A 25,522-nucleotide genomic window follows, 5' to 3' on the forward strand; every position below is an offset into this window, starting at 1 on the left:
ACTTAAAGTTGCAGCAACTTCAAAGTAGTTCATGCATTACTTTGGTCCGCCTTTCATGCAACTTGAGGGCCCTAGACTTCAATGTTAACTCTCAAAGTTGTATGAAAGTCGTATCTGAATGTTATACAAATGCAACAGTTGTCAGTTATCACTGGTCAAAGTCAGCGCAACATTGAAGTCGTAGTGTGAATAGAGCCTTAGTCTTGAATGGCACATACATAATTTACATAATTTTGTTCTTCTCCTCGGTTATTTCTTTTTTCCATTTTTTTTTTTTGTAATACTTTTTTTTTTGTAGGACTCTGCCCCTCACTTCCTGCTTTCTTACCTAGGTGAGAAGAATGACAGACAGCTGCCCGCAGCCTCCAGGGATACTATAGTGCACAGGCACTGGGCAGAATTCATTACACATTGTATGCACCATATTGTGCCTTAGGCTACTTTGACACCGAAGGCCTTTTTCAGGCTTTTTAATGCTAGAAATAGCACCTGTAAAACGCCTGAAAACTGCCTCTCGTGTCTCCCCAGTATGAAAGCCTGAGTGCTTTCACACTGGGGGGTGCACTTGCGGGATGGGGAAAAAAAAGTCCTGCAAGCAGCATCTTTGGAGCAGGTTGGGAGCGCTATATACACCACTCCTAAACCTCCCCTGTCCATTGGAATGAATGGGCAGTGCTTCCAAAGTGCCGCAACACGGGTGCTTTTAACCCCCGCTAGCGGCCGAAGAAAGGGGTTAAAAGCACCCCTCTAGTGGCTGCAAAGTGCTGCTAAAGCGAGTGACGCTTTACCGCCGCCGCGGCTCAGTGTGAAAGTAGCCTTTATCGGGCAAGCTACACCTAGTCAGGCGAGCTATACCTCATTGTGCTTTCCCATGGCAAGCCACACCATAGTGCGCAGATGTTGGGCAATCTACACCACATTGTGCCTACATCAGACAAACTTCACCACCTTGGGGTTGATTTACTAAAACTGGAGAGTGCAAAATCTGGTGCAACTGCATATTAACCAATCGGCTTCCAGTTTTTTTTTTTTTTAAGTCAAAGCTTAACGAGCTGAAGTTAGAAGCTGATTGGCTACCATGCACAACTGCACCAGATTTTGCACTCTCCAGTTCTCGTAAATCAACCCCACTGTGTCTACGTTACGCAAGCTACACATCTCTGGGCATACGCTGGGCAATCTACCCCACATTGCGCAGTTGCCGGGCATTCTACACTATTGGGATACATTCACACCAGCCATTTAGGGCGGTGCGAATTGTAGCGGCAGGGATCTTCTGATTCCTGCTGCGGCTAGGTGCGGCCACCAGCCCTGTTCTGACAGGTCGCCAGCAGCTGCAGCTATTCGTGGCTCTCTGCACAGCCAGCAATCATCTGTAGTGATCGCCGCTGGGTGCACACAAACTGCGTCCAGCAGCAATCAATGCAGATAATTGCTGGTTGTGTGGAGAACTGCGAATAGCTGTGGCTGCCAGTGACCTTGCATTGTGAACGGAGCTGGAGGCTGCACCTAGCTGCTCACAGCCACAGGGATCTGAAGATCCCTGCCGCTACAATTCGCACCGGCCTAAATCGTGGGTGTTAATGTAGTCTAATGTAGGGTACAGGGTTCGATAAACCCTGGGCACCAGGTCGCATTTGCGACTCGAATTAGCGACCTCGGGCCGCACAGCTGGGGTATCCTGTCTCCGTCGTGCGCACAACCCTCCCCCTCTAGGTGATCGCATTGGGCTGCGCCGGCCAGTAATTGGGGCTGCGGCCTTTTGCAGTCCTATGCTTCCTCCTGGAATCTGGCGCCCTCTTGTGGTGACTGTTGGTATGACAAGACAACCAGCAATGCTAATAGAGCTTTCCCTGCCTGTTTTCACTGCCCGCCCATCTCCTTCCCTTTACTTGGAACCCCCAAACATTATATATATATATATATATATATATATATATATATATATATATATATATATATATATATATATACATATATACATACATACATACATACATACATACATACATACATACATACATACATACATACATACATACATACATACATACATACATACATACATATATATATATATATATATATATATATATATATATATATATATATATATATATATATATATATATATATACATATATATATATACATATATATTTATTCTAACACTCTAGAGCAGGGGTCTCCAAACTGCGGCCCGAGGGCTAGATGCGGCCCTTTGCTGGCCTTTATCCGGCCCTCAGGACTTTATTCCTCCCACTGATATGAGGCACTATTCTTCCCACTGACTTCAACAAGGGGGCACTTTTTCTTCCACTGATACCAATGATGAGATACAATTACTCCTACTAATAGGGGCATTACTCCTTATCCTACTGATCGCAAAATATGAGGCCATATTTATTCTCACCAATGCTGGGCCCGGGGCTTTTTCTGCACCCGCTGGCCACAATCCGGCCCTCCTAAAGGCTGAAGAACAATAAACTGGCCCTTTGTTTGAAAAGTTTGGAGACCCCTGCTCTAGAGAATAAAATCTTGGTCGTTGCAATACATTCTGTCACACCGTATTTGTGCAGCGGGCTTACAAGCGCACTTTTTGGGGGGGAAAACACACTTTTTTTAATAAAAAAAAATAAGACAACGGTAAAGTTAGCCCAATTTTTTTTTATATTGTGAAAGATAATGTTACGCCGAGTAAATTGATACCCAACATGTCACGCTTCAAAATTGCGTCCGCTCGTGGAATGGCAACAAACTTTTACCCTTTAATCTCCATAGGCGACTTTTAAAAAAAATCTACAGGTTGCATGTTTTGAGTTGCAGAGGAGGTCTAGGGCTAGAATTATTGCTCTCGCTCTACCAATACCTCACATGTGTGGTTTGAACACCGCTTTCATATGCAGGTGCTGCTCACGTATGCGTTCACTTCTGCACGCAAGCTTGGCGGGACAGGGCGCGTTCCTGGCTCCTAACTTTTGTAGCTGGCTTCTAGATTCCAAGCAAATTTGTCAATCCCTGGTGGGGTACACACTATAAGAAAATCGGGTGAACGTTCATTCAGTTTTTCTCGCTGTTTCACAACAAATCGGAACATTGTACGATTTTTCTTTTTTTTTCCGAATATTCTCTTATGGCAAAGGCTTTTTTGTTTGTGATCATGTGCAGTTTTTCTTTTCTGATTTTTTTTTTTTTTTTTTTTTTTTTTGTGCAAAATTGTACGAAAACGGTACAAATTAAACGAAAATCGTTTGTTCTGTTCCCGTACGAGAAACATTTCGGAGTTTGTCTCTTTGGGAATTTCCGTACGAAAATTCGTAATCGGCTGTGGCAAGTTGTGTACACACTGTACGAAAATCCTTTGGTCAAAAATGTTTGCCCGATATTCTTATAGTGTGTACAAGCCTTTAGGGGGCCAGCTGCAAGAACTAGGAGGAGACAGCCGGCCCCTGATGAAGTAAGGGCGTGGGGCCCAGCCAGCAGTGATAGTTTACACCAGACAATGTTGGATTCACTGGGCACGTGGATATGTTTTGATGACAACCCAGTGGATAAGAAAAACGTTCCAGGAATAAGAGAAATTCCTCTTCCAGGAGAGCTAGATGATGATCACTGCCGTGCTTTTTACCTCTGTGCCCCCTTCCAAGTCTATACATTCTATACTCTCTACTTTGTATTAGAGCTGCACGATTAATCGCGGAGAGAATCGCAATTCTCGATTCTCCCCGCGGGATGACCCGCGATTATTAACCAGACTGGAACGCAAATGGCGCCGATATCGGATGCGACGTCAGCAGCCTGCGCCGCTGGATGGATGCCTGGGCTTCTCTTGCAGATCTGTACAACTGTAGTGTGTATCCATGCGCCACCCAGTGGTTGCCGGCGGTACTGCTTCTGATGTATTAATCTTTCTCACAGTTCTGTACAACTGTGTGTATCCATGCGCCACCCAATGGTTGCTGGTGGTACTGCTTCTGATGTATAAAAAACAGACCAGTGATATGTCTATAATGTTAAAGACCATATAACTCCTATGAAAAAAGCAGAATCAAAGTTTAATTCTGCTTTTTTCATAGGAGTTATATGGTCTTTAACATTATAGACATATCACTGGTCTGTTTTTTATATATTCATATTTTCAGATAAATTACAGGTTTATTTATTTGGGGGGGGTTTCTGGCATTCAGTTTTTGACAATCGTGATCTTTAGTCTAAGCAAAAGAATCGTGATTCTCATTTTGACCAGAATCGTGCAGCTCTACTTTGTATCCAACTAATTGTTGGGTAAACTCTCCACAGACTTCTATGGGATTGATCACTAGTTCTAGATGTCTGTAGAGCAGAGTGGGGTGCATGTATGGTGGTATCACCCTTTCAGTACAAAGATTGGGGGTGGCTGGAGGTAAGCATAGAAGCCCGTACACACAATCGGATAAATGTGTGATGGAAGGGTTTTGTCGGATAATCCGACCGTTTGTATGCTCCATCGCACAATTGTTGTCGGAATTTCCGACAACAAATGTTGGATGGTCATGCTCTCAAATTGTCCGACAACAAATGTGTCTTGCCGGATTATTATACAAGTCCGTCAGACTAAAATCCAAAGTACAAACACGCATGCTAACCATAAGACAACAATAGCAGAAGTTGCCCAAAGGGTGGCACTAAAGAGCAGAAAAACCACGTAGTTTTGTGTATGTTGGCTGAATAAGTTCTGCCGTCTGTATGTGTTCACGGCCAACGCCCTTCAGACAAAAATCAACGGTTTTGTCTGATAGAATTCCGATCGTGTGTACGAGGCTTAGGACACATTGCGTTCTACAGTATATGTTTCCATAAAATAATATTTATATATTTGTGTGCTTACATTTTTTTTAAAGATTTTTTTCTTGCCTTTTTGTACCGCATACAAAGCATCTCTGTGTTGCCGCGTGTATTCATTTGAATTCTATACTGTGAATTAATCCGTGTATCTGGGTTTTTCTTTTCCTGTACAGGATTATAGTGAATCTAATGCATGGAGCTGCAGCTTCTCACACCCAGACAAAGCGGTTTCTGCAAGTAGCATTTGATGAAGTTGGCGATTGCTTCCTCGCCGGCGATCACTTAGGAAACATCTATCTGTTCAACCTAAACACAAACAGGTGGGAGGCTCTCAGACTGTCCTGCTACTGTGTAAATTATTAAATGTCCTGCCTAGGCAACAAGTGAAGCCAATGATTGATTGGTCAATGCCCTTTGTTAAGCACTTAGTAATGGCACAAATCACAAAGTTAAAGCCCAACTCTGAGCACAATAAAAAAAAATATCCTTGCAGTGAGTCCCCCCACACACTGCAAGGGATGAATGCTTAGTAAAGCAGAGCTCCACCTATAAAAACAAATGAAAAAATATTGATCTGTAGCGAGGAACATACCGTATATACTCGAGTATAAGCCGAGGCACCTAAAATGGGAAAACTTATTGACTCGAGTATAAGCCTAGGATGTCCATCTGCATGCCTCACTGTGCCCATGACTACACTGACATTTAACATGGGAGTCTATGGAACAGATGCCCGGCTTTGAAAAATCGCTGCTCCCGAGCCGTAGGTCCCCCAGACAACAAACTTTGCACACTTGTAGAGGAGAAATGGGGCTACATGTGTACCAAGTTCTGGGTCCAGGGGATCTACGACCGGCCAGTACCATGTCCCCAAATTCACTTGTACTCCTGCAAATGCTCTCTATGCTTAATCTGATACCTGGACACTCAGGGATGATCGGTGCGGCGACGGGGGAAGTTATAATCACCAATCTCCCTGTGTGGCTTTCAATAAAGCAGCTGACAGCCGCTTCTCCTCCTCTCCCTGTGTGGCTTTCAGCTGCTTTATTGAAAGCCACACAGGGAGATCGGTGATTATAATTCTCGCTCTGATCGTTCCTGAGTGTCCCCTGTGCTCCTCTGGTCCTTCTCGGCGTGCTCCTCCGGTGTAAAAATAACAATTTAAATAAAAACGCTGTCCGCTCCCCCCTCCCACCACAAAAAAAAAAGAAAGAGCATTGTAAAAAAAAAAGATAAAATATATAATATACATTAATAAAATGAACTACTGACAGTCCATGCCTCATCGGTGCCCATCAGTGCTGCATATTGGTGCCACTGTCACATGACATTAAAAAAAAGTATCGGTAATTGGTATCGGCGAGTACTGGGGGGGGGGGGGTTATTGGGACTTGTACTCGGTCTTAAAAAAGTGGTGTCGGGACAACCCTACTCTCTAGTATCATTATGACATGATTAACAGTTCTCTATAGTATTTTACTGACTAGTATTTAGGGGCTCACTGACTGGATCACAAAGTAAAAATAAAGGGGAAAAAAAGCTTTAAAATGTAAAACTTGTGCCGCCATCACATCTAAGAATTGGTAAGCTGCCGTATAACATTTTTGTTAGAGTACTGCTTTAAAACAAGACATCACTGACCTCTCTAGCTTCTTGTAAGATGAAGTAATTCATCCTCAAATATCTCTCTAAAGTAGGGATTATATCAGTTTCTAACAGCTTAGAAACATCTTCTGTGTGTTTACATGGGAGGGCTGGTAGGCTGCCATGATTCTGCTGCAATAAAAAGTAGTAAAACAAAAAAAAATGAAATTTTGAAACTGAATTTCTCCACTATGTTTGTAACTGCAGAGGTGAATGAGTGCTTGTTTTAAAGTGCTTTTTCTGCCTGTTCACAATGTGCATAGTCTGGGCACAGGATCTCTTTAATAATCTCTAAGGGAGCAAGGTGGGCAGGGTAGAGAGGGGTTTCAAAAATTGATCACCTGGTGTTACACCAATCACAGTATAAATATAAAAGACAAAAAGCCGCGCCAAGAATAGATTAATAAAGTCCACTATTAGTAGATTATAAACGATGGATAAAGTCTGTGGTTTTTAAAGCAGAGGCAGGGTTGCACTCAATGATACAAAGTCACTTGTTCCATATAGTGTGGCAAGACGATGTAATGATGGATGTAATTCCTCCAACACCCAGTGACATGCATGCAGTTTGTGAAATCCTCCACCTGAAAAACAAAGCCTCTTACCAGACGGTAAGAACTCAAAGCGGATGGCTTTAACCCAGCCTCGGCCTTTAATTTCTCCAGGGATCACAGATCAGGAGTCCGCAGTGTCACAATCAAAAGATCACAGTCGCTCCATAGGAGGAAATGTATAAAAGAAGACGCATATAGCGTAATACAGTACGGTACCAAAATTTATTAAAACAGTAGTCTACTTACATCAATGTTGTTTAAAACAGTCATGTGTTAAAAATTGAACAAGCCGGCCGGCAAAACAGGAGCCCTTCCTCCCGTAGCGAGGCTACGTCAGTGACGTCACCACGCTCGGGAGGAAGGGCTCCTGTTTTGCCGGCCGGCTTGTTCAATTTTTAACACATGACTGTTTTAAACAACATTGATGTAAGTAGACTACTGTTTTAATAAATTTTGGTACCGTACTGTATTACGCTATATGCGTCTTCTTTTATACATTTCCTCCTATGGAGCGACTGTGATCTTTTGATTGTGACACTGCGGACTCCTGATCTGTGATCCCTGGAGAAATTAAAGGCCGAGGCTGGGTTAAAGCCATCCGCTTTGAGTTCTTACCGTCTGGTAAGAGGCTTTGTTTTTCAGGTGGAGGATTTCACAAACTGCATGCATGTCACTGGGTGTTGGAGGAATTACATCCATCATTACATCGTCTTGCCACACTATATGGAACAAGTGTCTTTGTATCATTGAGTGCAACCCTGCCTCTGCTTTAAAAACCACAGACTTTATCCATCGTTTATAATCTACTAATAGTGGACTTTATTAATCTATTCTTGGCGTGGCGTTTTGTCTTTTATGTTTATTTGTGTACTTCACACGTTAGCTGCTGCCTTGGTGATCTTTTTGTGTTGTAGCGCAGTTTTTTTGTTTTTCTTGACACCAATCACAGTGCTTGCCATGTCCTGCTGCTGTTGATATAGAAACTGTAAAAAATTTATGGAATCACTTTGTATATTTTTTTCCTGTAAGGATTAGGCTTGACTTTCTTCCATTTCTCCCTGCTAGGTTTGATCTGGTCCAGAAAACGATGCAGGCTTGCACAGCTTTGGCATTTACCCTACACAGGAAATCTGAGTTTCTTGTGGCTCTTGCAGATTATTCCGTGAAGTGTTTCGATAAAGGTACTCATTGTGCCTTCTCTGACTCTGTCTATAAATGGTGTCAGTGAAGTACTTTGTGCTGTTTGCAGAACTTTAGCTGCATAGAGATTTTTACGCTTGGAGCTGCAACCCAATTTTTAGTCGCTTTTATTTGATACATCTGTGTAGATTTAATTGTGAGCTTTCATTTTTAACTACTTGCCAACCAGGCCAATTCTGACATCTCTCTCCTACATGTAAAAATCATATTTTTTTGGCTAGAAAATTATATATAGTTTTTTTAGCAGAGACCCTAGAGAACACACTGGCAGTCATTGCAACTTTTTATCTCGCACAGTATTCGCGCAGCAATTTTTCAAACACGTTTTTTTGGGGGGAAAAACTGTTTCATGCTTTAAAATAGAAAAACAGTAAAGTTAACCCAATTTTTTTGCATATTGTGAAAGATGAAGTTATGCCGAATAAATAGATACCTAACATGCCGCGCTTCAAAATTGCACACACTCGTGGAAAGGTGCCAAACTTGGAGTCTTAAAAATACCCATAGGCAACGCTTTTAATTTTTATTTATTTTTTTACTGGTTACATGTTTTGAGTTACAGAGGAGGTCTAGTGCCAGAATTATTGCTATCGCCCTAACGTTCGCAGTGTCACCTCAAATGTGTGGTTTGAACACCGTTTTCAAATGTGGGTGGGACTTGCGTATGCGTTCGCTTCTGCGTGCGAGCACACGGGGACAGGGGCACTTTAAATGAATTTATTTATTTTTGTTAATTTTACTTGAATTTTTTTTAGTTTGACACTTAAATTTTTTTTTCTTTTCTTTTTTTCTTTTTTGATCACTTTTATTCCTAATACAAGGAATGTAAACATCGCTTGTAATAGGAATATGGCATGACAGGACCTCTTTACAGTGAGATATGAGGTCAATAAGACCCCACATCTCGCCTCTAGGCTGGAAAGCCTGAAATCCTCTCCAAAAAAAAGGGGGATCTCGGCTTCCCAGTCGAGGCAGCGCTGTTTGTTTGAATGCAGAGGCTGGGCGTGACGTCATAACGTCGCACCCGGCCTCCGAACGATCGTAGAGACTCCAGCGACCATCTGGTCCACCTGAAATCTCTATGGTAAACATCCGGGGACGGCGGATCCGTTCTCCGACTCACCGATGGCAGCGGTGAGTCAGTAGAAGCACCGGTGGGTGGTGGGAGGGACGTCACCTCTCGCCGCCTGTAAGAACGATCAAGCGGCTGACCAGCCACTATGATCATTCTTACAGTGCACAGAATCACCGGCTGAAAAAGACAATATCTGAATGATGCCTGTAGCTGCACCCAACATTCAGATATCTGCGCTCATCCCCGGCGGTGGGGTAAGTGGTTAATGCCTTATCACAGTTGTTTATTTACATCACACTGCATTATGATTTAAATGGTTTTGTGGCTTTATTAGCCTAAAAATCGCTATGGGCTCGTTCACACTAGCTTAGCTCTTTGAAGAGCATTCTGCTTTTAGATCGCTCTTCAGAGAGCGGGGGGAAAGGGAGTAGCCGCTCCAGGTGGGAACCCAGATGAATATCCTCCGTTGCAGACAACTCAGGTGCAGGCAATGCACTTAGCAAAGCAGGAACAAAGATGGTCTCTGGACAGCCGCAGCTGTAGCCTTTTATTAAAAAAAGGACAACACTACAAGTCACAGCAAAATTATATAAAACCTTAACCCTGACGCGTTTCGCACTGAAACTAGTGCTTATTCATAGCTATGACTAAGCACTAGTTTCAGTGCGAAACGCGTCGGAAGTCAGGTTTTATTTTATTTTGCTGTGACTTGTAGTGCTGTCCTTCTTTTAATAGAAGGCTACAATTTGTTCAGAGTGCGGCTGTCCAGAGACCATCTTTGTTCCTGCTTTGCTCTTCAGAGAGCATTTGACAGGTGGTGAGGAGGCATTTTTGTCGCCTGCTTTAACTCCTTGAACCCCACACTACCACGCTGCAACCTTCACTTGAATGCATCATGACGGGGAATATAATTCCAGTTGCGGCATGTGTAAACCTCTGAATGTTGCCACTACAGTTAAAGGAGGTATAGGTTAGGGGGCAATAAAGGCACGGCTGGACCAGGGGGGGTTTATCGCTCTACGACCTCTAGTGTGAACGAGCCCTAACAAATATACAAATATGCTGCCACTATAGAAATAAACCACTGATGTTGTTTTAATAGATAGCAAAGAACTGGTAAGCTGGATGCGAGGACACGAGTCCACAGTCACATCGATCTCTGTACACGGTTCTGGCCGGTATGCCGTCACCACATCCAGTGACACTGCTCAGCTCTGGGACCTGGACACCTTCCAGAGGAAGAGAAAGCTGAATGTTCGCCAGTCTGTGGGAATACAGAAGGTAAGGATTATGTTTAGGAGCAAAAAAAAAAAAAAACTGATTTCAACTAAATTGTGTATTGTGGCATGGGAGATAAATATTTACCTCTTCCTGCTTGCTCTGTCAACCTTTCAACCTTTTAACCACTTGAGCACTGCATTACTTTAACTGACAATTGCGCGATCATGCAACATTGTACACAAACAAAATTGATGTCCTTCTCTCCCCCCCCCCCCCCCCCCCCCCGAATAGATTTATTTTGGTGGAATTTGCCCACCTCTACGTTTTATTTCTTTCCCTAAAAAAATACCAAACATGTCATACTTACCTCCACCATGCAGTTGATTTAAGCTCAGATTTGCCCCTGTTCCTCCTCTTCTGGGGTCCCTCAGTGGCGCTGGTAGCTCCTCCTCTTCTCGAGTGCCCCGTCGGAAAAGCACTCTCCTTCGGGACACCCGTGCGGGCGCGCTCCCTAGTCCTGCTTCTGCGTATATTGACGCAGACAGCAGGACTTGGCCCGACCCCCCCACGCCCGCGTCATTGGATTTGATTGACAGCAGAGGTAGCCAATGGCTGCACTGCTATCAATCTATCCAATCAGGACACCAGCTAGAGCTGGTGTGATCATCCCCAGGGAAAGAAATACGGGGCTCAGGTAAGTAAAACGGGGGAGGGATCTGCATCGGCACTGTCACGCTTTAAATGAAAATTGCGCGGTCGTGCGACGTGGCTCCCAAACAAAATTTACGTCCTTTTTTCCCCACAAATAGAGCTTTCTTTTGGTGGTATTTGATCACCTCTGCGCTTTTTTTTATTTTTTGCGCTATAAACAAAAAAAAACGACAATTTTGAAAAAAACACAACATTTTTGACTTTTTGCTATAATAAATATACCAATCTTTTAAAAAATATTTTTTTTTTCTCGGTTTAGGCCGATACGTATTCTTCCACATATTTTGGGGAAAGAAAATCGCAATAAGCGTATAGTGATTGATTTGCGCAAAAGTTATAGCGGCTACAAAATAGGGGCTAGAATTCTGACATTTTTTTTTCATTATTTCTTTTTTTTTTTTTTACTAGTAATGGCGGCAATATACGATTTTTGTCAGGACTGCAACATTATGACGGACACATCGGACACTTTTGACATTTTTGGGACCATTCACATTTATACAGCAAACCGTGCTATAAATATGCACTGTTACTGTTTTTATGTGACTGGCAGGGAAGGGGTTAACACTAGGGGGCGAGGAAGGGGTTAAATGTGCTCCCTACTAGTGATTCTAACTGTTGCAGGGGACTGACTGGGGGAGGTGACCGATCTGTGTCGCTATGTACAAGGAACACAGCATCTGTCTCCTCTCCCTGACAGGACGTGGATCCTTGTGTTTACACACAGAGATCCACGTCCCTGCTCTGTCACTGCCGATCGCGGGCACCTGGCACGCGCATCGGCATCTCAGTGACGCACGCCTTCCAGTGGCCGGAGGACCTGAGGCCGTAAAAAGACGGCCTCCTGGCATTTTAGAGCCACCTTGTGGCTGTCTTTTTACTATGGCCCGGGTCTGAAGAGGTTAAAATTTTTTTTTAAATCTTATTTCTTCATACATTTAGGTCAATATGTATTCTACTACATAGTTTTGGGGGGGGGGAATCCCAAAAAGCGTATATTGATCGATTTACATGAACGTTATAACGTCTACAAACTATTGGATATATTTATGGAATTATTATTATTTAAAAAATGTTATACTAGTAATGGCGTTTGGTGACTTATGGCGGGACTGCGATATTGCGGTAGACAATCGAACACTAACACTTTTGACTCTTTTGGAAGCGGTGACACTAATGCAGTGATCAGAACTAAAAATATGCACTGTCACTGTATTAATGACACTGGCTGGAAAGGGGTTAAACATCTAGGGCGATCAAAGGGTTAACTGTGTGCCTAGCCAGTGTTTTTGTGTACAAGGTGTGCTGCTTAAGAGATTAATTCTAGTCCCAGCTTGCAGAGACACAGAACTCAAAACTGAGATATGCATTGTTTACATAGGCACACATCAGTTCTCGGTTTCTTACTGATGATCAGTGGTTGCCGGAGGACATTAAGGCATCAGCACATCATCTTCTGCTGTGAATCATCATAGCAGAAGTGGTCTACCAGCGGCGCACATGCCCCCTGCAGGCGGAAGTGCAGGATCACGTGTATATACTTGATCCTGTGCACAGCTGCCGCCCTTTAGCAGTCAAAGTGCTATAGGGCGATCAGCAAGTGGTTAAAAGGTTCTGAACTGCTCAGTGTAATTGACCACTGTAATTGGCTGTCACAGTGATCACGTGATCATGAGCCGGTCCCACCGGCTACCACTCATTAGTGGGAACTGAGAGCTGTCTTTGATATCTTGGGCTCAGTGCTGGAAACATTGGCCACCAAGTCACGTTTGCAGCAGTGTGCCAACACTCAGACTCGACACATTGTTGGACTATTAGTTTCACTTTAATTTAGTATTTTGTTTACACCTTTTGGATATATATTGGATTTATATACAGCCTTCATATTGATATAGATGGCATATGAAGGCCTTTAATGATTGGCGAATCCAGCTACAGAGAGAGAGAGAGTTGGCATGTTTATTGTAGACCTAAACTTGTCCAATCCCAACAACATCATCAATGGGATTTGCTCCAAATAAATCAACAGGCGATTCTCCCCCCCCACTGGCACTAAAATGTAAGTGTCTTAACGGAGGTTGGCAATTTGAAAACAATTGTGGATCATTTCTTGTGTACATTTTTATTTCCATAGGTATTTTTTCTTCCGCTAAGTAATACAATCCTGAGCTGTTTTAAGGACAATTCCATCTTTGCTTGGGAAAGCGATACTCTTACCTGCAAATACCAGCTTCCGCCTCCCGAGGATGGGTCCATGGTGCGATACAAGGCCTTTGCTGTTACAAGGTATGATGGGGCCTGGGATTATATTATTGAACTGGTAAGAATAACATCCTTTAGTCTTCCCTACATACACTTTTCTGATGTTGCAGTAGGTCGCTCTGGGCATGATTTTCAGATTAGTGTCATTCTTGCAGGCATGTTTTAGGCATAGGTCACACGGAGCTTAAGAATCGCCACTGTTACAGGCTTTGAGCATTTTTTTTTTCAGCCTATAAAACTATGTTGGCCTATGTGTCCATGTACGCATAGTTATTTACCAGTGTATTAACCACTTAAGGACCCCTTCACGCCCATATACGTCGGCAGAATGGCACGGCTGGGCACAATCGCGTACCTGTACGTGTCTCTTTAAGCCCAGCCGCGGGGTCGCGAGAGCGCCGGCGGCGGCACGCTCGTGACCCGGTCCTAAGCTCCGTGACCACGCCCGTGTGACCTGCGGACCCGATCGCTGCAGGTGTCCCGCGATCGGTCACCGGAGCTGAAGAATAGGGAGAGGTGAGTGTAAACACAACTTCCCTGTTCTTCGTTGTTGCAGTGTCATTGATCGTCTGTTCCCTGATATAGGGAAAGACGATCAATGACGTCACACGTCCAGCCCTGCCCCCATACAGTTAGAAACACATATGAGGTCACACTTAACCCCTACAGCGCCCCCTAGTGGTTAACTCCACTGCAATTGTAATTTTCACAGTAACAGTGCATTTTTATAGCACTTTCCGCTGTGAAAATGACAATGGTCCCAAAAATGTGTCAAAATTGTCCGATGTGTCCGCCATAATGTCGCAGTCACGGAAAAAATCGCTAATCGCCGTCATTAGTAGTAAAAAAAAATTATTAATAAAAATGCAATAAAACTATCCCCTATTTTGTAAACGCTATAAATCGATAAACGCTTATTGCGTTTTTTTTGTTTTTTTTTACCAAAAATAGGTAGAATAATACATATCGGCCTAAACTGAGGAAATAAAATGTTTTTTTTATATATATTTTTGGGGGATATTTATTATAGCAAAAAGTAAAAAATATTGCATTTTTTTTTCATAATTGTCGCTCTATTTTTGTTTATAGTGCAGAAAATTAAAACCGCAGAGGTGATCAAATACCACCAAAAGCTCTATTTCCTGGCCGGAGGATGTCCATCATTTAGATCAGGGATATGCAATTAGCGGACCTCCAGCTGTTGCCAAACTACAAGTCCCATGAGGCATAGCGAAACTCTGACAGCATCAAGCATGACACCCAGAGGCAGAGGCATGATGGGACTTGTAGTTTGGCAACAGCTGGAGGTCCGCTAATTGCATATCCCTGATTTAGATCTTTCCTCCCCAGTCTGACTATCCCTGGCCTGTCTTCTTCATAAATGACATTTTCAGTCATGAAGGCTCAGCATCACATTTAGGTGTTACCTCGGGTGGTCTTCTGTTTGCACAAAGTACAACCCTTTCCACCAGCCATGATTTCCCTGCATTGCACAGAGGAGGAAAGTTTTGTCACTGGGTCTAAAATAAAATATGTAATACAAAATTATTCTAAACAATGACACAAAGGGGATGCCAAAACCAACAATTTTCTGCCGCTGTTGCTTTATTTGCTGGGTTCCCCCTGTGATCACCAGTTGTGTAAGCTGATCTATACTGGTAACATTATTTTGTTGTTTTCAGGGACGGAAGGATGTTGGCAGCTGGAGGAAAATCCAACAACGTGCATTTGTGGTGTCTGACCTCCAAGCAGCTATTCAGAGTCCTCCAGATGCCCGGTACGGTGCGGAGTGTGCGCCAGCTCCTGTTCCTTCCTGACAGCTTTGATGGAGGGTCCAGTCAGGTATGACCCCGGCCTCCTTAGATCGCTTGCATTGTCTATTTCCCAACATGGCCGTACACTGTATGAATTTCAGTTGATATGCTCCCAGTGTTAAGGATATTCCTGACAGTATGTGTCCGTACGCGGCATTAACCAATTGACCTCCGAAATATTTGCCCCCCCCCCTTCATAACCAGGCCATTTTTTGCGATACGGCACTGCATTACTTTAAAGTGATTGTAAACTCTTTACAACCACTTTAGGCTACAGGTAAGCCTAGATTAAGGCTTACCTGTACCCAGGATATCTCCTAAGCCTGCACGGTTTAGGAGATATCCCCTCATCAGCACATGCGCACTGGGTCAAACTGAATCAATGGCACCTATGTGCTGCTGTTTCAGTCCGTGTGCCGTTACCGGCACACAAACAGAGCTTTCTTTTGGTGGTGTTTGATCAGCACTGTGTTTATTTTTTTGCACTTTTAATAAAAAAAAAAAAGACAATAAAAAACTAAATATATATATATATATATAATATTAGAGCTGCACAATTAATCGTTAAAAAAATTGCGATCTCGATTCAACCCCCCTGACATCTCCAATGCAGAGTTCTTTCATATAACAAGTAGAGGACCTTATCTGCTCACTCGGCTGTCAAAATATCCGGGCAGTCTGCCAAGTTCTTAACAGAAAACATTGTAACTAATGCTTCCTTCTTAGATCAAAGGGATAAACTTCTGTGTGTAAAGAAAAAAATCTGGGCAGTCTGTTAAGTTTGTAACAACATGGAATGTAACTTCCTTCTTAGAGCAAACTTCTGTGTGTAAATGCAGGAGCTTTAACCACTTAGGGCTCTTTCACACGGAGCGGCCATTTCTGGGTCCGCTCCGTGTGTGTCCGCCAAAGCTCAGCGGGGATCCCCGCTGAGCTGTTGGCGGATAGGGCGGTCCCCGCACACAGTGCAGAGACCGCCCTGTCTCTGCTCCGCTCTCCCCTATGGGGGATCGGATGCAGACGGACCGTCTGTCCGTCTGCATCCGATCCGTTCCGCCGAACGGAAGAAAAATAGTGTTTCTTCCGTTCGCAAAAGCGGATCCCGACGGACGCAGACGCTAGCGGATGCTCCATCCGCTAACGGACGCGATCCCATAGGGATTCATTACAAGTCCGTTAACGGACTTGTAATGAACGGACGAACGGTCCGCTCGTGTGAAAGGACCCTTAAAGTCCAAATCTTTTTCTGACATTTGTTTCTTAAGTTAAAATCAATATTTTTTGCTTGAAAATTACTTGGAACCCCCAAACATTGTGTGTGTGTATATGTATGTGTATATATATATATATATATATATATATATATATATATATATATATATATATATATATATATATATATATATATACCCTAGGGAATAAAATGGCAATTGCTCCAATATTTTATGTCACACTGTATTTGCCCAGCGATCTTTCAAATGCAATTTTTTGGGGTAAAAATACACTTCAATGAATAAAAAAAAAAAGCGAAACAGTAAAGTTAGCCCAGTTTTTTTTTTTATGTGAAAGATGATGTTACGCCGCGAGAATCGTGATTTATCTTCTAAGCAAAAAATCGTAAATCTCATTTTAGCCAGAATCGTGCAGCTCTAATATATATATATATATATATATATATATATATATATATATATATATATATATATATATACGGAACCCCAAATGGGACAGGGGTTATTGCTGTTTAAGAAATTCCATTCCGAACCCAAGACAGCTTATCGACACTCCACAATCCGGCGACACGACCCATACGGATTTCCCCCCAGAAACGAGACACACAGCTCTGTTCTCTGGTTCAACAGGAATAGACACTTTAATGAGAAACTCAGGCTATTTATATACAGTCAGCAACCAAATATGAACAGTGACTCAACTCCACCCACAACATTACACAATGGTTCCTAACGAGCCTCTAATACAAATCTTTTAGGTAGACATCATGACTCCGGCTTTTCTCACCTGCTATACAATACACATTCCTTTAGTAGACATAATTTACAGGAGCTAATTAACTACAGCTGACAACTCAGATGTCTGACCTTTTAGACTGTGCTAACTCGCAACACACATCTATCATCAATAGAACTTTTACACAATACAGTGTCAATTAGCATAACACCATGAAAGGTTCTTGGGAGCCATACTAAGGTTAATTTACATTACAGTAGCATACGATATTAACACCTTAACAGTCTGTGTTCCCACATTGAATGAGTCACTCTTTCAATTGACCTGTTGGGTTCAGAATCAACAAACAGTAATATTTCAAGATATCCTGAAATACATTGTGAATTATCATTACTGCCCCATCTCATGTAGTCCAAGATTTCATTTCTCAGTCATCCTATGCCCCTAGTGGACATAGGATGACTTTCGACACAAGAGTCATCGGTGAAGCTGAAACAGGAGTACCCCACACCCTTCAAGAGCCTCTGGGACCCACGGGCCATTCCGTTTATATATATATATATATATATATATATATATATATATATATATATATATATATATATATATATATATATATATATATATATATATATATATATATATATATATATATATATATATATATATATATATATATATATATATATATATATATATATATATATATATATATAATTTTTGTTCCTGCTATAAAACATCAAATACATAAACAATTGGACAATCTGACATTAACTGACACTTTGTGGGAACCAGTTAAACGAATACAGTGATCAATGCTAAAAAATATGAACTGTCACTGTACTAATGACACTTGCTGGGAAGGGGTTAAACATCAAGGGCGATCAAAGTATTAAGTGTGTGCCTAGCAAGTGTTTTTGTATTCTTTGTGTGGTGCCTTTACTAAGGGATGTGATTGATTTTGTTTCCCTGCTTTACATCCATCTCTTCCCCACTGAGAGGACGAAGCTCTGCCTTTCTTACATCCAGCCTCTCTCCTCACTGATCAGTTGGTACCAGTGGACATCCATTGACCGGTAACCCGCTGATCGGCTTGTGCGAAAACCCCATACCCAGAAGTTAGAGCTGCTCTGCTGCTGTATAACCAAGTTAATGTTTTAGGGTTGTTTCAGGGTTTATCTTTTAAACCCTGAATGCAGCAAAGCATTTTCCTTCACTGTGTGTATTTGTAAAAAAAACCTGTAAGGCAAAAGGGATAATGAGCTAGTACCGTGTATACCACATATTGGCTCATTGTGAAATACTTACCTTAGAACGAAGCCTCTGTACCGCCTCCCGGTCACCGCTGAGGGAGCTGACATGTTCCCTCTGCGTTTCTTCCAGGTTCGTGGTTCCGACACTGTAAGCAGCAGATGACATCACTCCCGCGCATGCGCGAGAGTCCTCCGTTCCGGCAAGGAGCTCTGATTTTACAGCAGCACCCGGCGCTGACATCCGAGGCTGCATGCAAGGTGAATATCTCCTAAATCGTACAGGTTTAGGAGATATTCATTTTACCTACAGGTGCTGTGTCACTTAAAGCGGTTCTAAAGGCAGAATGCCTCCTGTCCATTACAGTAAAAAACCCTGTGTGCAGCTCTCTCCCAGCCCCTCCCCCTTCTACTTGCCAGAACCTTATGTCGATCCAGTGAACTATACGAGAGCAGCATTGCTGCTTTTTCTCTGTCCTCATTGGCTCAGAGACATAAGTAGGAGCCATTGGCTCATGCAGCTGTCAATCGCAGCCAGTGGAGTAGGGGTGGGGCCGAGCCGCCCTCTGTGTCAATGGACACAGAGAGGGTGGCTCGGGAGGGAACCTGCATGAGTGTCCCCATAGCAAGTGGCTTGCTTTCAGGGCACTCAGCAGGGGAGAGGGGCCAGGTGTGGCCGCAGGCGACCCCAGAAAAGGAGGATCAGGGCTGCTCTGTGCAAAACTATAACACAGAGCATGTAAGTATGACAGGTTTGTTATTTTGTTTATTTTGTTTTTATATTTTTGCCTTTACAATCGCTTTCAGTTTAGCATAGTCTGAGATCAGGTAGTTGGCTGAACAATCTGTTAGGAAGCCTGGATCACAAGACTTTTTCAACAGACTTTTAACAATTACATTTTGACAATTAAAAAAGTTTACTTCTATGTATTTCAGCTGGAGGTCGGTTTTCATTTTTCTATATAAATTTGTAATTTAGTTTCCTTTTCAATAAACCTTTCCTTTTTGCAGGTAAAGCAGGCCATATCTCTGAACATCTGGCAGAATACAGCAAGAGCTGTAACTGTGTTTTTGTATATCTCCTCCAGTGATGTTTATATCTGTTTGAACATTTTCCAGTATACAGGAAAGTTGTAACTTATTTTTCCCCCCCAGGTTTTAGGTGTGCTCAGTCAAGATGGGATAATGAAGTTCATCAGTATCCAAACATGCAAACTTGTGTTTGACATTGGAAGCCATGATGATGGCATTGTGACTTCTTCTGTTAGCCCAAATGGACGATACATAGCCAGTGTCATGGATAACGGCAGTGTGAATTTGTACAGCGTTCAGGCTCTGACTAAGGAAATCAATAAGGTGAGGGGATTAACTGTGATGGTTGGTTAACCACAAAGGGGTTAATTTGGATTCTACTGCTGTTCCGAATTTTGGAGTTCAGATAACTTTGCGTGCACGGCTAGGAATAACTCACTGACACATCCATCTCAGTTGAACTACACCGTTATCTCTGCTTTATTACAGGCAGTACTAAACTTTTTACACACAGCATGATACGTCACTATTATGTTAATGTAAAACAGGGATTTCTGACAGGGATTTCTGACAGGGATTTCTGACAGGGATTTCTGACAGGGATTTCTGACAGGGATTTCTGACAGGGGTACTAAAACTAAAAAAATTTAAAAATTATTTACAGAGGGATCGGCAATAAATGCGACCGTGGCTGCAAAATAGGATGGAACTCTGCTTTAACCACTTGGGATCCGCGCTATGGACGAAAGACGTCCACAGCGCGGCTCTCAAGTGCAGAGTGGACGTCTTTGGACGTCCTGTTGTTGTCATTCCCTGTGTGCGCAGCGGGGAAACAACGTGCCCGGCGCATCGCTCGAGAGCCTATGCGTGTGCCTGGCGGCCGCGATGTCCGCCAGGTGCCCGCGATCGGCGGTGGCAGCAGGGACGTGGAGCTCTGTGTGTAAACACATAGATCCACGTCCTGTCAGGGAGAGAGGAGACCGATCTGTGTCCCTTGTACATAGTGACACAGCATCGGTCACCTCCCCCAGTCAGTCCCCTCCTCCCACACAGTTAGAACACACCCAGGATACACATTTAACCCCTTCCTCACCCCCTAGTGTTAACCCCTTCACTGCCAGTCACATTTATACAGTAATTCGTGCATTTTTATAGCACTGATCGCTGTATAAATGCGAATGGTACCAAAATTGTGTCAAAAGTGTCCGATACGTCCGCCGCAATATCGCAGGCCTGACAAAAAAAATCGCAGATCGCCGCCATTACTAGTAAAAAAAAAAAAAAATCATAAATCTATCCCTTATTTTGTAGGCGCTATAACTTTTGCGCAAACCAATCAATATACGCTTATTGCGTTTTTTTTTTTTTTTTAACAAAAATATTTAGAAGAATACGTATCGGCCTATCGGCCTTTTTTTTTTTTAAATTGGGATATTATTATAACAAAATGTAAAAAGTCTTTTTATGTTTATAGCGCACAAAATAAAAAATCAGAGATGATCAAATACCACCAAAAGGAAGCTATCTTTGTGGGAAAAAAATTATAAAAATATAATTTGGGTACAGTGGTGTTTGACCGCGCAATTGTCATTCAAAATGCGTCAGCGCTGAAAGCTGCTGGTCTGGGCATGAAGGGGGTTTAAGTGCCCAATAATGAAGTGGTTAATGCCTTGAAAAGCCCACCGAAATCTTAGGCAATCATTAACCTCTATGATGCAACCCAAACGCTAAAAATCTTTTTTTTTTCTTTTTTTTTAACCCTTTAAAAAAAAAAAAGTTTTAAATCTTGTATGTTATTTTTGTACAGTGCTTAATCTAAGAAGTCTATTTCGAAGTAGTGAGCATAACCATTTTTTTTGCAGCCTCCGCCACCACTTGTAAAAGTGGTTGATTTAAGTAAAGACAAGGACTCCACAATGGAAAAGTCTAAAGCCAGCAGTAGGAAAGTTAAAGTGTCATCGAGCCGGATATGTCGCCCATGGAAGTCGAAGGAAGAAATAGTGAAGACCCGAATTTTGCGCCCAGATGGGGATGATAACGACAGTAATAAAGAGGTTTGTTATAAATTAAACCTTTTTATAAAATTTCCTTGTGCAGCGTTTTCCACAGTATTGGAGGTGCATGAGTGTTGGTACTGAATACCCGGGGCAAGGATGCAGAGCTATCCCCCCTCCCCTACTGGTAATGCATGCTGTAGAATGGGTTTACTGCCCTGTGCCCATACTCTGCCCCCTTCTCTATGCCCAGGGAAGCTGCCTCTCCTGCCCGCAGGAAGATAAGCCGCTCAGGTGTGGTCGTCTTCAAAGGTAATCACTTCTCACAGAAACCACGGGTGCAGGCAATGCACGTACAAGGCAAAAAAAGAGGAATTTCTTCTGGACAGCCGCACTCCAAGTGGTTAAGCCTGGCTAATTTTAGCAGTGCTTTACCGCTGTTATAGCAGAGTTTTCCCGCGCTTTTAACCTCCACTAGCGGGTGAAAAAAGGCTTTGCCAGTGCTTCGGCAGCGGTGCACATTGATTTCAATGGTAGGGGCGGTGGAGGAGTGCTCCTGCTCCGCCCGAAAGTTTATGCTTGCAGGACTTTTTCTACCTATTTTTAGCCCAAAAGAGCCTGAAAAACGTCCCAGTGTGAAAGGGGTCTTGGTGATACCGGTAAACAGGAGAACTAGAGATGGCGAAGCAAACCCCTGGCTGTCTCTAAAAAGTTTGGGAATAATCTAACATGGCAACTGTAAAACAATGTACGAAGGAAACGCAAAGCATTTTTTTGGACCAGACCATGCCACTAGCAGCTCTGTTATATGACGTTAAAATGATTTACTAGTCGTTGCTTTTGAATGTGATCATAGCGGTTCTTTAACCTCTTGGGACCCGCGCTATAGTCAAATGACGGCTACAGCGCGGATCCCAAAATCCAAGTGGACGTCAATTGACGTCCGCCCCTTTGCGCGTTCCCCGCGCGCGCTCCAGAGCGCGCAGCGGGGAACTGCTGTGCTGGCCGTGTCCCCTGGACACAGCCAATCACAGATCGCCGCGAACGGCCAATCAGAGTGGCCATTTGCGATGCGATCTGTGCGGCCAATGAGAGTTTATCTCATATGTAAACATATGAGATCATCTCTCATTGCCGTTTTACACAGAGACAACGGTGCTGTCTCTGGAGAGGAGACCGATCTGTGTCCCTTGTCCATAGGGACATAGATCGGTCACCCCCCTTCCCCCACAGTTAGAACACTAATATTTATAGCACTGATCGCAGTATAAATGTGAATGGCGCCAAAAATGTGTCAAAAGTGTCCAATGTGTCCGCCATAACGTCGCAGTCCCAATAAAAATCGCAGATCTAGTAAAAAAATAAATAATAAAAAATAATAATTCTGTCCCTTATTTTGTAGGCGCTATAACTTTTGCGCAAACCAGTCGCTTATTGCGATTTTTTTTTTTTTTACCAAAAATATGTAGAAGAATACGTATCGGCCTAGACTGAGAAAAAAAAATTGTTTTTGTTTTTTTAAATTGGGATATTTATTATAGCAACAAGTAAAAAATATTGTATTCTTTTCAAAATTGTCGCTTTTTTTTGTTTACAGCGCAAAAAATAAAAACCGCACAGGCGATCAAATACCACCAAAAGAAAGCCCTATTTGTGGGGAAAAAAGACGTCAATTTTGTTTGGGAGCCTTGTCGCACGACCGCGCAATTGTTAGTTAAAGCGACGCAGTGCCGAAAGCTGAAATTTCACCTGGGCAGGAGGGGGGTATATGTGCCCAGTAAGCAAGTGGTTAAATTTGAAACAAAATATTCTTATCCTTGCCATAAAGGCAGTGGTAAATTGATGGGTTTAGTTCCCCGTTTAGCTTCCAGTGAGCTGATTCTCTGAAATATCAGTTATTTAAACCAAGGGTCTCCAAACTTTCTAAACAAAGGGCCAGTTTATTGTCCTTCAGACTTTAGGGGGACTGTGGCCAGTGGGGGTAGAAAGTTTCCTGGCATCAATGGGAGTAAACATTGTCACATTTGGTATTGGAGGAGGAATAGTGCCGCATTGTTGGTATCAGTAGGAGAAATGGTGCCCCATAGTTGATGTCTGTTGGCAGAATAGTGTCTCGTATCAGTGGGAGGAATAGTGCCGGATATAGGCAAGCAAAGGGCCGCAGTTTGCACAATACTGATTTAAACCATTTGATCTTTGTGCTTATTGCAGAATTCATTGCCAACTGGACTGAACAAGCAGCGCCTTTTAGCGTTATTGAAGGGCTTTGGGGAGTATCCAACGAAATACAGGTAAAATTTAGCACATTCATTTGTTTTAATTGTAGTTTGTGAATAAAAAGGTGAACTTTTTTTTAGTCTACAAACAAGTGGTACCGTCCTAATCACTCTGTCAGCTATTTGAGATGCATGCCTCCCTTTCCTAGAATGTGTATCCTTAAAGCTGGCCACACCGTCTCCCCGCTGTCACAATACAATGACTTAGCGGGGAAGATTCCCCCATCCACATTGAGTGTGTGAATGGAGGAAATCGGGTCAGTTTTTTTCATTCAACTTGCTGGTTTAACAAAAATAAAACCTGACCCCATTTCCTTCCCGCTGAGTCATTGTTTTCTAAGAGCGCGGAGACTTTCCTGCATCAGAACACAGATCTGCGCAGTAGTCTATAGCCTGCAGCACTGATTGAGCGAAAAAATACCAACAGGAGGTGTGAACAGAAGATGATCAGTAGATTCAACCACAGTGGCCTTATGGATCGAAATTCGGCTGAACTGGCCAAATTTTGATTCATGTATGGCCGGCTTCACTGTCAATGATATGTACATTTTGGACCTCAAAACAAGCCCTTATCCTAATTTTTAACCTCTCCCCCTGGCTGTGTGCCTATGCAAAGGGCAGTAACAATAAAAGTGTGAGCAGTTGTGTTCATGTTCAGACATGTTTTTGACTTATGGGCTGTAATTGACTACCTGACTTAATCTTTTCTGTGCTATAAGCAAGATGGCAACACCGATGGAAAGGAATAACAGGATCGTGGAGACGGGCTGGAGCAGATCTATTGTTCAGCTCTGTTCATGCCTCAGCAATTTGAAGCGCAGTTTTGAAGTTTCACCAAAAGAACTTGCTCGACACGCGATTTTACATTAAAAAAGCACATCGTTCTCTTCGCTCTTCTCAAGACCTCCTACTCTCTAGCTCTCTCATCACCTGCTCCCATGCTCGTCTCCAGGACTTCTCCAGAGCCTCTCCAAGCCTATGGAACTCCTTATCCCAATCTATCCGCCTATCTCCTTCTCTATTAGCTTTTAGAGGATCCCTGAAAACCCTCCTTTTCAGAGAAGCCTACCCTTCCCACACCGAACAACTGTATTTTCATTTGAGTCCATCTGATCATCCCCCACAGCCAACTACCCTTTGTTTCACTTGACCCTCCCTTCTAGATTGTAAGCTCTAACGAGCAGGGCCCTCTGATCCCTCCTGTATTGAATTGTATTGTGACTGTACTGTCTTCCCTGATGTAAAGCGCTGCGCAAACTGTTGGCGCTATATAAATCCTGTATAATAATAATAATACATGAGATTCTTTTGATGCTTAGTCACAAGTTTTGGCCTTGTAGACTTCAATGGGGGTGTCTAGAAAATAGTTTTTCCTGTTTTTTTTTTTTGTGGGGGGGGTTGCATGTTTCTAGTGTTCCATTGGCTAAAAAAAAGAGTCCAAGCCTGAACTATGCACAGGGATGCCTGATCAAGGCACTCTAATACAAGATGATGACCAAATACGCTCAGCTCGCGTATAAATGGAACCTTCTATTGTGTACGATGATTGTGCATTAGTGAGTTATTTGTTTGCTGATCAGCTAAAGTGATTATAAGGCCCCTTTCACATGGGACGGAGTTCATCTGCTCAGTGATGAATCTGTCCACTGATCCCTGCTGAGCAGGCAGATGGCTTGTGTCTGTGTCTGCTCCACTTA

General features: G+C 42.9%; 1 protein-coding gene across 1 annotated transcript in view; it reads left to right on the plus strand.

The window, feature by feature from the left end:
- TBC1D31 (TBC1 domain family member 31) overlaps nucleotides 1-25,522 on the plus strand; it is a 78,305-nt gene that overhangs the window by 2,205 nt on the left and 50,578 nt on the right. Inside the window, exons 2-9 of the mRNA XM_040354663.1 lie at nucleotides 4,998-5,144; nucleotides 8,088-8,203; nucleotides 10,400-10,578; nucleotides 13,364-13,515; nucleotides 15,174-15,333; nucleotides 19,679-19,879; nucleotides 21,418-21,609; nucleotides 23,761-23,840. Of these exons, the coding sequence (XP_040210597.1) occupies nucleotides 4,998-5,144; nucleotides 8,088-8,203; nucleotides 10,400-10,578; nucleotides 13,364-13,515; nucleotides 15,174-15,333; nucleotides 19,679-19,879; nucleotides 21,418-21,609; nucleotides 23,761-23,840 (1,227 nt within the window). The remainder of the gene's footprint in view (nucleotides 1-4,997; nucleotides 5,145-8,087; nucleotides 8,204-10,399; nucleotides 10,579-13,363; nucleotides 13,516-15,173; nucleotides 15,334-19,678; nucleotides 19,880-21,417; nucleotides 21,610-23,760; nucleotides 23,841-25,522) is intronic.

The sequence above is a fragment of the Rana temporaria genome, chromosome 5 (assembly GCF_905171775.1).
Source record: "Rana temporaria chromosome 5, aRanTem1.1, whole genome shotgun sequence".
NCBI lineage: Eukaryota > Metazoa > Chordata > Amphibia > Anura > Ranidae > Rana > Rana temporaria.